The 16801-nt window shown below is 43.5% G+C and overlaps 1 protein-coding gene across 6 annotated transcripts in view; it reads right to left on the bottom strand.

Moving 5' to 3' along the window:
• Positions 1 to 1965: 1965 nt before the first annotated feature.
• The window catches only part of TBC1D30 (TBC1 domain family member 30), a 78802-nt gene continuing 63966 nt past the window's right edge, over positions 1966 to 16801 (bottom strand). For 4 of the 6 annotated variants that reach the window (XM_075600350.1, XM_075600348.1, XM_075600349.1 and 1 more), the window contains 8 exons: positions 15686 to 15854; positions 15107 to 15275; positions 14552 to 14657; positions 13255 to 13367; positions 6947 to 7086; positions 6241 to 6441; positions 4805 to 4864; positions 1966 to 4095 (listed from right to left, as the gene is read on the bottom strand). In XM_075600350.1, coding sequence (XP_075456465.1) covers positions 3341 to 4095; positions 4805 to 4864; positions 6241 to 6441; positions 6947 to 7086; positions 13255 to 13367; positions 14552 to 14657; positions 15107 to 15275; positions 15686 to 15854 — 1713 coding nt within the window. In that variant the 3' untranslated portion in view covers positions 1966 to 3340. The remainder of the gene's footprint in view (positions 4096 to 4804; positions 4865 to 6240; positions 6442 to 6946; positions 7087 to 13254; positions 13368 to 14551; positions 14658 to 15106; positions 15276 to 15685; positions 15855 to 16801) is intronic. The other 2 variants (XM_075600352.1, XM_075600354.1) reach the window with 1 other exon arrangement.

Raw genomic sequence — 16801 nt, 5'->3', positions numbered from 1 at the left:
CTGTTGATGTTCCCCCGGGATACATATTGGTAAAGTTATCAGTATCTCTGCCACTCTGGTGTAAGCAAAACGGCCAATCAAACTTTGCATTTCTGACAAGCCAATAGGAAACTGCAATGGATCAACTACGGCTTCCTATTGGATAGACATTTAAATCCCCATGAGAAGTAATAACGATAATATCACTGCTAAGTATCCCAGTTCCAGTCTCTTTAAAAAAAAATGTATATATATTTTAAAAAGTCAATTTTTGATGGGATTGCAGGTTCGAAAATGAAGTCATTTATATAAACAGACACAGATTTACAGTAGATTGAGAGGGCCCTAGGCAATTCATGAGCACCCGGTACATACCTGATCAGTGCTAGCATGATTCAAGAGGGGTTATTTATCCAAGTGTCCCAAAACTAGGACAACATAATTGTAACAGGTCTATCAAAAGAAAAACCTCAGCTGCTTTTAATGGGTTTCAATAGTGCAGTTATTGGCACTGCTTTGCCAGTAACATTGGAGATTATTTACTCTTAAGTGCATTAAAAAAATATATATATATACATACATACATACATACACATATATATATATATATATATATATATATATATATATATATATATATATATATATATATATATATATATATATGCAAATACAACTGTATACTTTTTGCTAATAAAGTCCATTTTTTTCTATTTTTCATTATACGGTGTTTGAGTGCACCTTTTTGACCCTACATTTTCCTTTTCTATGGTATATATTTCCTTTGGGTCGGTCATTTTTTACCCTGACCTTTGGTTAACTGAGTACTTAGTCAAATAGGGGTGATTTGACTGCGGCATCTTTTGTGTGTCATATATATCAGGAAATTCGAAATATTTCAGCAGTCCATATAATGAATGAAGGTAAAGTCTGCACTCATCCTCCCTATTACTCCGTTTTCCGAGTTGCAGTTTAATGCGGTGCTGGTCAGGAGAGGGAGAGTACGATCCAACGCTCCAAATTGAAATATAAGTATATATACTCCTCCCATCTCGCTCTTGAAAAGAATCTGGAGATCTCAATCTTCACATCCACTTATGCATTTATTCCACAGAAAAGATTAAAAAAACGCACAATGTTTCGGGGTGTCCCCTTTGTCAGGTGTATGGCAAAGGGGACAGCCCGAAACATTGTGCCGTTTTATATTTTCTGCGGAATATGTGCTTACATACATACATACATACATTAGATACTAAATAATTACCTTTCAAGGATGTCTTCTTTCTATCCCCTTTGTATCTAAAGCCCTCACCCGCCTTAAACCTCTCTCACTGACTGCCCCACACATCTGGAATGTCTTTCCCCTCAATATCCGTCTAGCACCCTCTCTATCCACATTTAAGACCCACCTGCTGAACGAAGCATACGAGTAGCTCCGTGGCTAATACTACTGGTATACACCTGATGCATAAAGCTTGGCCCCCTGCAGACGCACTTACCAGAACGCCCTCCTACTGTCTCTGTATGTTCTTCCTACTGTACCTATCAATTAGATTGTAAGCTCTTCGGCAGGGACTCCATTTACTAAATGTTACTTTTATATCTGAAGCACTTCTACCCATTATGTGTTATTTGTATTATTTGTTATTTATATAATTGGCACATGTATTACTGCTGTGAAGCACTATGTACATTAATGGCGCTATATAAAGACATGCATACATGATTAATACATCAATAAGCAAACGAGATTTGATGAGATATGTAGTCCAAGTGTAATGGGATGCACGGCCTTCAGATAAAGTATGCAAAAAGGGCAAAAAAACACTGGGCGATTAAATATTATTTGCCTCTATCAACTTTATCATGAGATATTATGTACATTGAAACTGGGCGTGAAAGTTCTGCTAATCTGTACCCAAACGCCTGAAAAAATAAATGTATGTTCTTTCAAAATATGATCCACAAACATGACAACAAAAACAATGATGTTTAAGTACTTTATTGCTAAAAGATGCCTGCTAGGTAGATGCAGAAGAAAATGTAAGCTATGAGACAACACAACCTTATGTTTAGTTACCATCTTCTAATGTTACCTTCATAGAGAAACCATGCATTTTTTGGCACTTTAAATATGAAGGGACAACATTTTGGAAACACTAGCTGGCTGACATCTTACAGGTAAAGTCTAAAGCAAACCCAGCATCAGAGTAGGGTTTTAGCAATCAATTAATTATGGGAACTAAGACTTAGATTACCAAGAACATCTTAACTGCATTCTCTAAAAGGAAACTAATATCTCCAATTAAATATCAGAACAAGGCAACACAAGATGCAAAAGAAGAAAGCATGCAAAATCTAAGCTGCCGTTCCCATAAGCATCAATGTGAAATTCTTTACTTTCATCTTTAAATAAATAATTGCATTTCCTTGGCTTTTCTTAAGACTAAAGACACAACTAACTATCCAAGATGCCTTAGTGCACATATCTCCATATTGTCTTCCATGAAAAAAATCTGAGGAATCTCAGAACTATTCTTGACCTAAATACATGATTTACAGGGATGCCATGGATTTTCCACCACATCAAAAATATATTCCAACTATTCTACCAATGTGCAATATTTTGTTCTATCACATTTTTAGTGGCGAATCCATAGAGTTGAATGGGATTCAGGTATGTTCGCCGCTTCCAAGTTAGTGCAGTGACTCTGTAGCAACAAAGGGGTTGGTAAACCTGTGATTTTTTTTTCTATACTTTGCAATTTGGCAACAATTGGTGCAAGGCACCACATCTTTGTCTTCCTAGTTTGTCCCTTCGGTTATAGGCCTCTATTTCAAATGGTGTCAAGTTGGGCAGCAGACAGTTGATAATGTTTTCATATGGAAGTAAACATATTAGTCGCACATCACTGTGCTCCATACCATATTCGAGAAGTGAGATATCGCCAGATATGAGCTCATAAGATGTCATCTACACTGGAAAAGAAAGCAATGAAAAAGGCAACACAGTGTAACGCAGTAATGTTACGCACGACTAAATCAAACACAATCCACCTTTTGTGTGATTTTTTTTTTTTTACGATCTTTCCACAGGTATCTGTCAAAAGCAGCAGCATATTTCATGGTGCAAACTACAATCTTAAACATCCCGCAGAACTTTGATACCCAGCATTGTTTTACATACAGAGCCACTTTGTACCAAAAGCAGTAATTCTCACCAAGAAACACAAATCTGCACCTATGTTTGCAAAAACATTTTGGCAACCTTTTCCATCAAAGCAGTGAAAGAACGAAAGCTCAAGGACAAAGAAAAAAGCCAGAACAAAAAGTCTCGGAGAAGTGCTACTGTGGAATTAGTTTATCGCTTCTTGCTTCCAGTGGTACCATTGGCAGGTTTGTTGAAGCTTCTGCTCATATGTGGGAAATGTACAGTTGGGGTTCTATTGTTTGGCCCATACAACCCCAAATTTCTGGCTGCAGGGGATTTTCTAAGTGGTTTGACACTTGGGAATGGGCTAAAAACTTGCCCTTTGGGGGATTTTGTTAAAGTTCCACTTTCACTAGAAGAGCTCTGCGAATCAGATGAAGGTGCCTGGAACGTCTGATTCATCTCTGTCTTCACTTCCGTTTCATCATCTTGGTTCAGCTCCAGTGCTTCCAACTTGCTCTGCACAACAGTCACATTTGCATTTTCATCTTGGTAAACGGGCTCTGGAGAGCGGCCATCAACCTTCATAACAGTCCTATCTAAGCCGCTTTCGTCTCTCACCCATGTGACAGGATGCTGCACAGTTTCCTCGGTTTCTTTTAAATTATTAATCTGATCTTTTGGGACCTCATTTTGCTCCTCTATCAGTCCAATTGTATCCCCATAGCCCAGCTGTCCTTTGGCTCTTGCGATGTTCTTCCGATGAACTCTGATGTGGGTGCACCAGGGAGAGTTCAGCTTGGCTTTGGTTTCTTCATTGGGCAGAGACGTTTTGGTTGCTGGCACCTGGACGACATTTTTGGCAGACCGATTAACTTGCTTCAGCTTCTTACCGAGTAAGAGATGATTTATGACTGGAGCATGATTAACCTGAGAAGGCAGAATGCTGTTTACGGGCCCTTTATCTGAAACAAAGAAAAATTAATCAGAACAAAGCAACTGACCATACAGTCAAACTGAAATAGTCATTAAGCATTGATGCATAAGCCTCAGCCTTGCCACTTTATAGTGACCTTTATGTGAAGATATGCTGATTTTGTAGCAAACTCAAACGTTTGGTGAAAAAAGTTTGCACATCACTAGCTACAGTATCAGACATTAAACAGCATTACAAACAGTTCATACTTAATCAGTATAGCAATAACTATGAAGAGAAAAAAAACACCATCCACCAATGGAAAACCTCAAGAAGAAAGGAATATTAGTAAATTATTACATATACAAAGGACAAGTAGCCTACATGATTTGATCGTATTCAAAAAGATACATTTGACAGTAACTGGAGGAAATAATTATAATCAACAAAGAAGATTTATTAGTAATGATTTATTAAAAAAATACATGCCTGGTAATCCCTTGCAGAGGAAATAATCTTGACTGATAAATATTTTGAGATATATATCTACATCTCATGTTGAAAGTGCCCTTTTTCCAGCAATTAAAAAAATAAAAAAAGTTTCTTGACATTATGCACAAAATGCATATGACATTACTATACTATTTTTCTAGAAATAATGATGATCAAGATGTTCCAAGGGTAAGGATAACTTGGCATGTTAAATACAACCAGAGCACCAAGATAGCCATTAAATAAGTAATAACTTCTTTAAATACCATTACTCTGTTGATCCCTGGGATCAAATGGGATCCCAGGGTCTTTTTCTTCTTCAGGCCCTAATTAAACAAACAAAAAAAAAAAAAAAACAAGAGACATCGGATCTTTAATAAAAATAACATTACGGACATGATTTGCACAATTAGGTTACGTGACCATTCTTCCTAATTAGTTGGTTGTTTAATCTCCTTGATTTGATGTATGAAACAGACATCTGTTGAAATTTGTGTTGACTTTATGTCACCCAATAAAGATTTCTAAATAACACGTATGGCCCTCATTTACTTAGCAGTACTTTACTTAGCATATTCCATATGGTACCCTATGGCCCATTGATGTGAACGTGTAATCCAGCACCAGGTGTTTTTGTTTTTTAATGTACTGTAATAGCAACACTTGAAAAGGAAGGGATTTAGGTCCATGTTTACCAAGACGGAACTGCAATAGCTTTTTTTTGCACGAACGTGCTTAAAAGAATCCAAAAATTACATCATCATATGCACATAAAGTGCTTCAGCTTCTACACTTTACAAGTGAAAGGAAGATTCGCTGTACAGCCAGTATTGCAACCATCTTTGACACTACTAACAACTGCAATTGTCTTAAAACAAAGAAAGCAGTAGGGCCAAGGCAAAGACCTTACTATCTTTAAAAACACCCTGCTAGTTTCCCATTTAGTTATTTTGAAAAAGCACCTCGCTCAAAATCAAATAAGTAATTATTAGTTATAATAGACAAAAGATAATGTGTTCTACCGGGTAAGAGGATTTATAAAGGTTACAGTACTCATGGGTACGCAGAAAAAGAGTCCCCTTTATGGTACACAGCAGGAAAATGTTGGAAATATGAATTGCCTTAAATAGCTTCATTAAGTCTACATTTTAAAAGAAAGGCATTCGGAGGACATAGTTAAAAAGAAAAGAAAAACCACATACAGTATGGTGTTTTCTTTAATATGGTGTAACCCTGTTATAGTCACAGGATTAGCAAGGTCCTGTTTTAAGACTTAATATGATGTACCCCTGTTGTAGTCACAGGGCTAGCAAGGTCCTGTTATAATCACAAGACTCTGGCAGTGTCAACACACTAAAGAGATAGTAACAAACTATGTATATAACGAACTAAATAAATAAAACATGGCTATCAACATAGTAATAGAATAAAAAATAACCCAGGGAAGTGCCTCACTGGTTTGTCAAGGTACTGGCTAGCGTATTTATTAAACAAATGCACTGGTAAACATTAAGTCATTGAAGCTGCTGCGAATAGTTTCCCATTTAGGAAGACAAATTGGACCACCCAACTATTTCAATAGATTCTTGATATAGACACCATTCAAGGCTCAACAGTGCAAAACTGCAAAAACAGCATTATTTTCCAGAGACAAGGCATGCAGTATAGTGACAAACAGAAGGCCATTTCTTTACGCCATTACCTGATTTAATGTACACCTGGTGGATTTGTTGCAGTTGTCTTTTCTTAATCCTGGAGTATTGCTGCTTCAGGGCATGGATATCAGTAGTCATGCGCTCCATCATCATACTGTTAAACACCGCGTGACACTCGCTTCGGCAGGAATTTATTGCACCCGGGCTCAGCTCTGCAATGTTGCTAGGTCCCAGGCTCTGTTTTTGATCTGGCGAAGGGGGGAGGGGGGGGGGGGGTTATTTAGCATTTAGGAGCAAAGTAGTGTGGGTAGCCATGTTGGTCCTTTCTTCCATGTAGTAACACAAGAAGAGAGGTGTGGTATGTATGATACCTTTTTAAAATCGAACCAAGAATTAGGTACGTTACAAGCTTTCGAACCTCTCAAGGTCCTTAATTGGGTAACCCGATAGATTCAGAGGTTCGAAAACATGTAAACATATCAAACAACTTGTTGTTCCAATAAAAAGGTATCATACCACCTACTTTCTGTCATCTGTTACAACAGTACAATACATTAGCACCTAGGAGTGGCTACTGAACTACACAGAAGCTGCCCTTGAGAAATACATTTACGTTTGTGAGATACAAAGAACATCCAGTCAACAAACATATCCTTTATTCTAAAATGATTATCACAACAACAAATATGGAAAGTAACAGTACAACACATTTGAGTAAAATCCAAGCTTCTGTTTTATTAATTGAAAGGTTACCTTTAATTTGCTTCTGGTATTTCTGTAGTTCTGGTGACAGAAGCCCACTGAATGGTCCAAGACAACCCACAGAATTGGCATTAATATCTTCATCGTCTAAATCATTTTCTTCATCACTGTCTCGTATTTTGCCCAACGGTCTAAAACAAAACGCAAGGGGTCACTTGTGTACAAAAAGAGCCATTTACTTGTTCTTCTTGAGTAATGCTGTCCACTTGGAAAAGCATTTACACTGCATTATGTTTAAGTCATCTATTTTTAATCATATGTATATTTTATGGCGCCCATGATTTAAATAGCACTTTCCAATTTTGACAAACATTAGAATTACAGTACAATAAAAATAATAATGCAGATGGAATAGGTGTGTCAAGACAAATGTAAGAATGAGAGAAAAGAGTCCCTGCCCCACAGAGCTTACAATCTAATTGGCATGCGTAGAGCCTATTACAATTAGCGCAAATGTGTGTGCTTTGGTTAGAGGGCTGATAAGAACATACTATTGCCAAGAGCATAAATACTGTAGTTAGTGTGGAGTGGTCAACATGGACTAATTAACCCTTTGGCGCCCAAGGGTGTACAGTAGCTAATACGCCATGGGGTCTGGTACTGAGGATTGGGTGGCCAGACATCCCGGTTTAGCTGGGATAGTCCCGGATTTGCAGCAAATGTCCCGGCATCCAGACAATCATTTTAAAATCTGAAAAACATCCAGGATTTGGCAGAGGAGTAGGGTGAAAAGGAGGACGACAACGGTGGGGCTTGCCCTAGAGAGCATTGGGGAGGGGAGAGAAGAGAGAGCATTGGGGAGGGGAGAGAAGAGAGAGCATTGGGGAGGGGAGAGAAGAGAGAGCATTGGGGAGGGGAGAGAAGAGAGAGCATTGGGGAGGGGAGAGAAGAGAGAGCATTGGGGGGGTGAAAGAGCACGGGTGGGGGGGGGAAAGAGCACGGGTGTGGGGGGGGAAGAGCACGGGTGGGGGGGGGAAAGAGCACGGGTGGGGGGGGGAAAGAGCACGGGTGGGGGGGGGAAAGAGCACGGGTGGGGGGGGGAAAGAGCACGGGTGGGGGGGGGAAAGAGCACGGGTGGGGGGGGGAAAGAGCACGGGTGGGGGGGGGGAAGAGCACGGGTGGGGGGGGGGAAAGAGCACGGGTGGGGGGGGGAAAGAGCACGGGTGGGGTGGGGGGAAAGAGCACGGGTGGGGTGGGGGGAAAGAGCACGGGTGGGGGGGGGGGAAAGAGCACGGGTGGGGTGGGGGGGGGGGGAAAGAGCACGGGTGGGGTGGGGGGGGGGGGGAAAGAGCACGGGTGGGGTGGGGGGAGGGGGAAAGAGCACGGGTGGGGGGGGGGGAAGAGCACGGGTGGGGGGGGGGGAAGAGCACGGGTGGGGGGGGGGAAAAGAGCACGGGTGGGGGGGGGAAAGAGCACGGGTGGGGGGGGGGGAAAGAGCACGGGTGGGGTGGGGGGAAAGAGCACGGGTGGGGTGGGGGAAAGAGCACGGGTGGGGGGGGAAAGAGCACGGGTGGGGGGGAAAGAGCACGGGTGGGGGGGGAAGAGCACGGGTGGAGGGGGGAAAGAGCACGGGTGGGGGGGGGAAAGAGCACGGGTGGGGGGGGGAAAGAGCACGGGTGGGGTGGGGGGGGGAAAGAGCACGGGTGGGGTGGGGGGAAAGAGCACGGGTGGGTGGGGGGGGGGGGGGAAAGAGCACGGGTGGGGTGGGGGGGAGGGGGAAAGAGCACGGGTGGGGGGGGGGAAAGAGCACGGGTGGGGGGGGGGAAGAGCACGGGTGGGGGGGGGGGGGAAGAGCACGGGTGGGGGGGGGGAAAAGAGCACGGGTGGGGGGGGGGGAAAGAGCACGGGTGGGGGGGGGGAAAGAGCACGGGTGGGGTGGGGGGAAAGAGCACGGGTGGGGTGGGGGGAAAGAGCACGGGTGGGGTGGGGGGGGGGGAAAGAGCACGGGTGGTGTGGGGGGGAGGGGGAAAGAGCACGGGTGGGGGGGGGGGAGAGCACGGGTGGGGGGGAAGAGCACGGGTGGGGGGGGAAGAGCACGGGTGGGGGGGGGGGGGGGAAGAGCACGGGTGGGGGGGGGGAAGAGCACGGGTGGGGGGGGGGGGGAAGAGCACGGGTGGGGGGGGGAAGAGCACGGGTGGGGGGGGGAAAGAGCCCGGGTGGGGGGGGGGAAAGAGCCCAGGTGGGGGGGGGGGAAAGAGCACGGGGTGGGGGGGGGGAAAGAGCACGGGTGGGGGGGGGGAAAGAGCACGGGTGGGGGGGGGGAAAGAGCACGGGTGGGGGGGGGGGGGGGGAAAGAGCACGGGTGGGGGGGGAAAGAGCACGGGTGGGGGGGGAAAGAGCACGGGTGGGGGGGGAAAGAGCACGGGTGGGGGGGGAAAGAGCACGGGTGGGGGGGGAAAGAGCACGGGTGGGGGGGAAAGAGCACGGGTGGGGGGGGAAAGATCACGGGTGGGGGGGGGAAGAGCACGGGTGGGGGGGGAAAGAGCACGGGTGGGGGGGGAAAGAGCACGGGTGGGGGGGGAAAGAGCACGGGTGGGGGGGGAAAGAGCACGGGTGGGCGGGGAAAGAGCACGGGTGGGGGGGGAGAAAGAGCACGGGGGGGGAAAGAGCACGGGTGGGGGGGGAGAAAGAGCACGGGTGGGGGGGGGAAAGAGCACGGGGGGGAAAGAGCACGGGTGGGGGGGGAGAAAGAGCACGGGGGGGGAAAGAGCATAGGGGGGGAAAGAGCACGGGGGGAAAGAGCACGGGGGGAAAGAGCACGGGGGGAAAGAGCACGGGTGGGGGGGGGGAAAGAGCACGGGGGGGGAAGAGCACGGGGGGGGGAAAGAGCACGGGGGGGAAAGACCACGGGGGGGGGAAAGAGCACGGGGGGAAAGAGCACGGGGGGGAAAGAGCACGGGGGGGAAAGAGCACGGGGGGGAAAGAGCACGGGGGGGAAAGAGCACGGGGGGGAAAGAGCACGGGGGGGAAAGAGCACGGGGGGAAAGAGCACGGGGAGCACGGGGGGGGGAAGAGCACGGGGGGGAAAGAGCACGGGGGGAAAGAGCACGGGGAGCACGGGGGGGGGGAAAGAGCACGGGGGGGAAAGAGCACGGGGGGGGAAAGAGCACGGGGGGGAAAGAGCACGGGGGGGAAAGAGCACGGGGGAAAGAGCACGGGGGGGAAAGAGCACGGGGGGGAAAGAGCACGGGGGGGAAAGAGCACGGGGGGAAAGAGCACGGGGGAAAAGAGCACGGGGGAAAAGAGCACGGGGGGAAAGAGCACGGGGGGAAAGAGCACGGGGGGAAAGAGCACGGGGGGAAAGAGCACGGGGGGGGTGGGGACGAGGGTGGGAAGAAGAGAGAATGCGGGGGGAGAGAAGCTGAATAATACAGCATATATGGGGATGCTATTAGACAAATACCATTATACCTATTTTTCAGTGATGTAATTTGTCTTAGAAATCATTTTTTACTTTTTTTAAAATCTGGTCACTCTAACTCAGGAGGCCCCATGACGTAGTAGCTACATACAAATATCCTGCTCGTTCTACTAGGGGAGATTGCGGACGCGATCTGAAATGATGGGGAATAGCAGAGGATGACTCCACCCCTTTCATAATTAGTGACAAAAGTGATCATGTGACAGTCCCTCCGCCAGGCCGGCTTTAGCCTTTGTGGGGCCCAAGGCGGCATGATGGCAGCGGTGCCCCTCCCCCCCACCCCTCGCTCAATATTAGTAAGGGTACATACAGTACCGATTCCCTGAAGTGCGGCCACTATACTGCAGATGTGAGGCTTGGGGTGGATACATACAGTTGTGAGTCATCTGCATACAGGTGACACCAAGTCAAACAAATTAATAGAGGTCACCAAGGGAGAATGTATGGAAAGAAAATCGTCGAGGTCTCAGAACCAAGCCTTGAGGTACACAAACATATAGATCAATAGAGGAAGAAGATGAGCTGGCAATGGATACACTAAAGGAACAAGGAGTGAGGTAGCAAGAAAGGTAGGAGAAGGAACCACAAAAGGAGGGGAGACTGTAAAAACAGTACGTGGTCAACAGTATCAAGGGCTGCAGACAGGTCAAGTAGAATGAGAAAGGAGTAATGTCCTTAGGATCTATCAGAGTAGAGGTTGTTTACTACTTTGGCAAGTGCATCTCAGTTGAGTGAGCAGTGCGAAAACATGATTGGAGGGGGTCTAGGAAAGCGCAAGAGCTGAGGAAAGATAGCGTCTGAATACAGGTACAGAACGAGACCACCTGTACTAGAGGTTTAGCGGTAAAAGAGCAGTAGTTAGATGGATTAGTGGGATCAATTGTGTTGTTATTGAGCATGTTTAAAGGAGGAAGGAAAGATACCAGAAGAGAGGGAATAGATGAACATTTGAGTGTGTGTAGGGATCAGAGTGAGAACGAGAGATGGAAGGAGAATGCAACAAATGGGATCAAGCTGGCAGATGTAGAGGAAGAAAAGAGTAATTGAGATACTTCTGTCTATGTTACAGGGAAGAAAGCCTCTAGTAGATGAAGGGGATACAGGAGAATAGGTGTAGTGAAAGGCACAGAGTACTTATTTGATCGAGTCCACCTTTTGAAGTACTCTGCAAACATTGGAGGAGTGATGGAAGGTGAGAGACAGTTAGTAGAAGGTTTGAGAAGAAGGTTAAATACAGAGAAATAGTGCTGTGAGTTAGACCTGTGAATTTTGGTAAGTGCAGAGAAATAACTTTGCTTGCATAGAAATAGTGCTGATACATAACCGGACAGGAGGAATGTGCTTTGGCGTTAATCAGCAAGCGTGCGACATTTCTTCCATAGATGTGAGTGAGTGCAGGAATGTAGAAAGTATTGAGCCAGGGTGGAGGAATACAGCAGCGAGTGCACTGTGGAAGCAGGGGAGCATGTTGAACCAGGCAGTTGTAAAGGAAGGAGTTGGAGGATGGGACCAAATTGGCAGGGTCAAAGGTAGATCGAGAAGAAAGTTTAGAGCTCAAGGAGGATTCCAGATCCGTGGATCGCAAGTCTCGGGTGAGGGGAGACAGGAGGGTAGCAGAAGATGAGTTGGAGACAGCAAAGGAGATGAGGTGCATTTCCAAGATTGAAAGAGGGGAAATGGAGAAGTCGGAAGAAAGAGTACAGTTTTTAGTTACGACATAGAGTAAGTAGTGGCCATCATTATAGATGAAGGCCACAGGAGGAAGCGAGAGAGAAAACTGGAAGACGGGGAGTCATCAATATGACAGCCAGGATATAAAGTCATAAAGAAAAGTAGAGGTAATGGAAGGACGGCAATATGGAAGACAAGGGGAGAAAAAAAAGTCAAATACCATAAAACTCAAAGGATCGAAAGGACAGAGAAGGGGGAACAGATAATAGCTGCAATCATATGAAAGTTTATATACTATACTATATACTATATACTATACTATATACTATATACTATACTATATACTATACTATATAAGTAGAATTTTTTTTTACTTTACAGGATCAGGAGAACCCCCTGGTTCCAGAGATGAACCGTGCTATTTTTAGCCTCTGAAAGGAAACTTAAAATTGCCCTACAACAGGAAGCCACCACCAATGACAATGTGGCTTCCTATGGGTTTTTTAAAACATGGTAACTTCCCCGGTAAGTATCTAAGGACCGGGCAGTCCCTGCAGCTGAAAATAGCTCTTTTTAATAAATCAGTTCTGTACTATGAGAAAACACTTGTAGCATTTTAAATAAAAACAACAAAAAAAGCATTTTTGTTTCTATAAAAACCATTTACAAAGTCACACCCCCTTCCTCTTCTGAGACAGGCTCTGACTCTTGAGCCCTACCCTCTCTCTAACAGTGCACCAAAGATTGTATTGATGCACATATTGAATGGGGAAATTTTTTTTTTTTTAAACGGCAGCTTGAACTGCAGCTTTAAAGCCTATCACATAATTCTTATTCTTATCAGTCATGGGAAATATTTGTATAAACACTGTTACACAGTCTTTTATATGCTTACACTTTACAAAGTGGAAGCTGACAGTGTTAGAGGCTTATTCAACAATTTCAGTGCGATTGGTCAAAAACTGCAATTCAAGTCAAGGGGAGTTTTAGTTTCTTGAATAAGAATGAGCCTCTAAGTAACATGTTAACTGTTACATCGATTAGTTTTCACTTTCCTGGGGTTATATATTATAAGCTGAAATTGTAGTGTGTAGAACTTCCATATAATTAAATAGAAGTTAATAAACATTAATCAAAGCACAAGATTGAACACATTCTGTTCTGCTAACATACAATGGAAGGGAACACACATTACACTTAAACTTACCCAGAAAATGAAGCAGACTTAACAGGCACTGGGAAAGGTGTAATATTATACGTATACTTTTCCCTTAGTTCAGCCAGCTGTGGGAATGGGAACTGAGCCATAGAGTAAACAGTCTAAAGGAAATACAAAAATTAAATAAGTAAAAATCAACTTCACCTGTTGGCTTGGGGGAAAAAAAATACATGTCTATTGAGTTCAACCTTTGTTAAATTTTTATTGGGTGAGATGCTAATCCTATATTTATATTTCTGAAGCAGTGACATTTGCCAATTAGGTCTCATTCATCCATATATTAACCGCATTGGGGTAAATGGAACTCAAATAACTTTTTGCTTTGACAAACAAACACCATTTTAACTACTGTGGCTGCATCAGCTGAATATGCTTCATAAATCGGATTTATCATTGTTGGTGCAGATTACTTGGCAAACAGTACAAATCTAAATGCCTCCTAATGACTTATTAAATAACAGGCACATCCGCTATTGTAGTCGCATGTCACAAACCCATGGGCTATTTACTTTAATATCCACCCAACAAAGAAAAGCCGAGCTATAATCATGATGAAAATACATATGGAATTTTAGCATGATACAGAATTTTGCTTTCAAATAAGCCAAGAAGAAATCTGTAGAAGTGCGAGTGATGCAGGAAGTGGTTCTGTACTCGAGAAGAGCTCAGCTGGGAGCCGAAACATTGAATAAATCAAATTGCTTAGCAATATTGAAGTGCACACACACACACACACACACACAATGGATATAAACTCTGAACGCCAACTAGGAGACTGCCTCAGATCTGCTTTCAGAGTAGAGTTGATAGCGAGCTCTTTTTACCTTTGGGAGCTTTCTCATTCGTCTCACTCAAATGTTTCTGCCTATTACTCATCTACACTTTGTCATGTCTCGGTCCCATGTACTTGTTTCTCTATTCTTATTCAGGGTCTCTCTGCATTGTGCCTTATGCCTCTCCTTTCCCTGGGTCAAGTCTCCCACCTCTCACCTGTGCCCCACCTCTGTCTCTCACCTCTACTAGAGATCAGATCCTACCTGGCTGCATTCTCGGTAATGCCTCTATACAGATTGGCTGCTAATGTATCTTTCATGTGATCCATTTGCTTGTTAGCAGGGGCCTCTGGGAGTTGGTAGTCCTGCTTGTACATAGTTTATACTGGAAAAAACTGTTGAAAGCAACAGGACCACAAATCCCAGAATCCCTTGAGTGAATTATTAAATGAAGACAGTGCAGATTCCCGCTCCTGAAATAACCAACAAAACAGTATTAAGAGGTTTATAACCTGCATCAGTTCATTGCTCTCTATTAGATCGTCTTCAAGCATCTCTTGGGCCAGTCTTCCCATTGTACTGTAGAAATCATCTGCATTCTGACAGCATTCGATCTGTCTGTGAAAAAATAGTAAAAACTGAACCTAAAATGAGCCGAAACATCAGATTTAAGTTGAGGATTCAACATACCTACTCAACCTTTAAAAAAAATGTACATTTCTGTAGTATATATTTAGCAGAAAGTGGGTGTGGTGTCAGATTTTACCTTGGTGATCCATGAAAATATATACTTAAATACCACAAAGGATGGTTGGGGGAAGTTTTATTTTGAAGAACTAAATAATGAATTGTAGGACATGGACCCATTTACAACACCAAGAATACACCCCCTTCCCCCCCTGCGTAGACAGGATTTACACATATATACCAACTAAAAATAACTTTAAACCACATTATACCACTAATAAAGGGAATTCTACTAGCAAATATTCAGCAAATCATATGGAGTTGCAATAATTCTAAATGTAAAAAAAATGTAATTACGAAAAATTGGAAAAAAAACTTACTCTCCCAGTTTTGCCCAGATGGCCAATGCCACCCGCAGGATGATCTCAGATCCTTCAAAGAACACAGAATCCCAGATCTTCAGGACAGTGTGGTTAGGAAGGCATGTTGCAAACAAAGTCAGGAACCATTGCATGGTGAAGACGTTTGTAAGTGGGGGCTCATAGCCTCCTGCAATGAGAGAAAATATCGACATGCATTGGTCTGGTATGTACAGAGAGAAACATATTACTTCAGTTGGTAAGGTGGCAACAGATTGCACAGCACAATGGTAGATAAAAAGCTGCGACAAACTCATTATCACATTATGTTAATGTTATCACGTAGGGACACTAATAGGTGAAGGAGGTGTTTGAATATTAACAAGTCAGTTATGAACTATTTTGCTGGCTTGTGGATATGAGAGCACTTTATACATCTGAGCTCTCATATGAATGGTATTTTTCACCCCAGCTTTTTTGTATCTTGTGTCACTTTTTCTGCTTCGGGTGGACCTTACAGTCGGTGTTTGAGCATGTTGGGCAGTCTATTCCAGCTTAAAAAAAGTCTCAGGCATTAGCAACAAAAGAAGATCAACATACCACCACTTTCCCTGTTTGCAGATTTCTGGAGGACATCCAGGTGCCGAGATAGTTCAGGCAGTTTCATTCTCAAGAGGTCCCGAAAGACAGCCATATCCACAGATAACGCACGCAAATTATCGACAAAATAGCTTTTTGGAAGCACTTTGTCAATGAGATAAATCATTATCTGATAAAAGGAAATAAACATGGACATACGGTCAGAAAAACAATGCACATAACCCCATACAATATTTCAGGGAATGGATATTTTAACTCTAATTGAAACAACTACTACAATTCTTACACATGCTCCAAGGACCAATATCAATGGTAGTACAGTATGAGCAAATGTATGGTTTGTAAAGTGCCACTTACTAGGTGCAAAAACCTGTGATCATCTTCCTACATAGCACACATTCACCCTTAAAAAGTGTGTGTGTGTGTGTGTGTGTGTGTGTGTGTGTGTGTGTGTGTGTGTGTGTGTGTGTGTGTGTGTGTGTGTGTGTGTGTGTGTGTGTGTGTGTGTGTGTGTGTGTGTGTGTGTGTGTGTGTTGTATTAAAGAATGTTTGTTTCAGCATATTGTGGTTTGATAACTCATTGTTATTGGTATGCTGAAATGAAAATCGTTTTATTTTATAAACACAAGTTATCAAAATGGTAATTCTTTTAGAGAAGGCAAAAATGTGTAATTTGCATAATTACAAATGATCACTTTCAAAAAGTACAATACTAGATCTTTATTCAAAACACCATTCAACTCATCATAATGTGATGGGCAAACTCATGTTTAAAAGCAAACTAAGTGATAGGCGAATGGGAGGTATAGAGGTAGCAGTTGAGTTGATAAAATTAGATGCCACCTGCATGACTCACTGCGTCTATCCTTGTAATTCCCAGTGATTTAATATTATTTACCAATTCATGGAATCATTGTTACAAAACACGATTAAGGTGTGATATAGCCAGCAAAGAATGAATAATTCATTTGGTTTTTGCACAATTAAGGCATAGATAAGAAGGCAACAAAGCATATGCAATTAAATCACTTTTCCTTTAATACAGTACCTTTCTGAATACATCTACAAGAAGCGTCAAATGCCACAGATGTGCAGAAATTAACACATTACTTAATT

Source organism: Ascaphus truei, chromosome 5 (genome assembly GCF_040206685.1).
Source record: "Ascaphus truei isolate aAscTru1 chromosome 5, aAscTru1.hap1, whole genome shotgun sequence".
Taxonomy (NCBI): Eukaryota; Metazoa; Chordata; class Amphibia; order Anura; family Ascaphidae; genus Ascaphus; species Ascaphus truei.
Note: the sequence above shows the minus strand (reverse complement) of the source record. Positions and strands in the feature narration are given on the sequence as shown.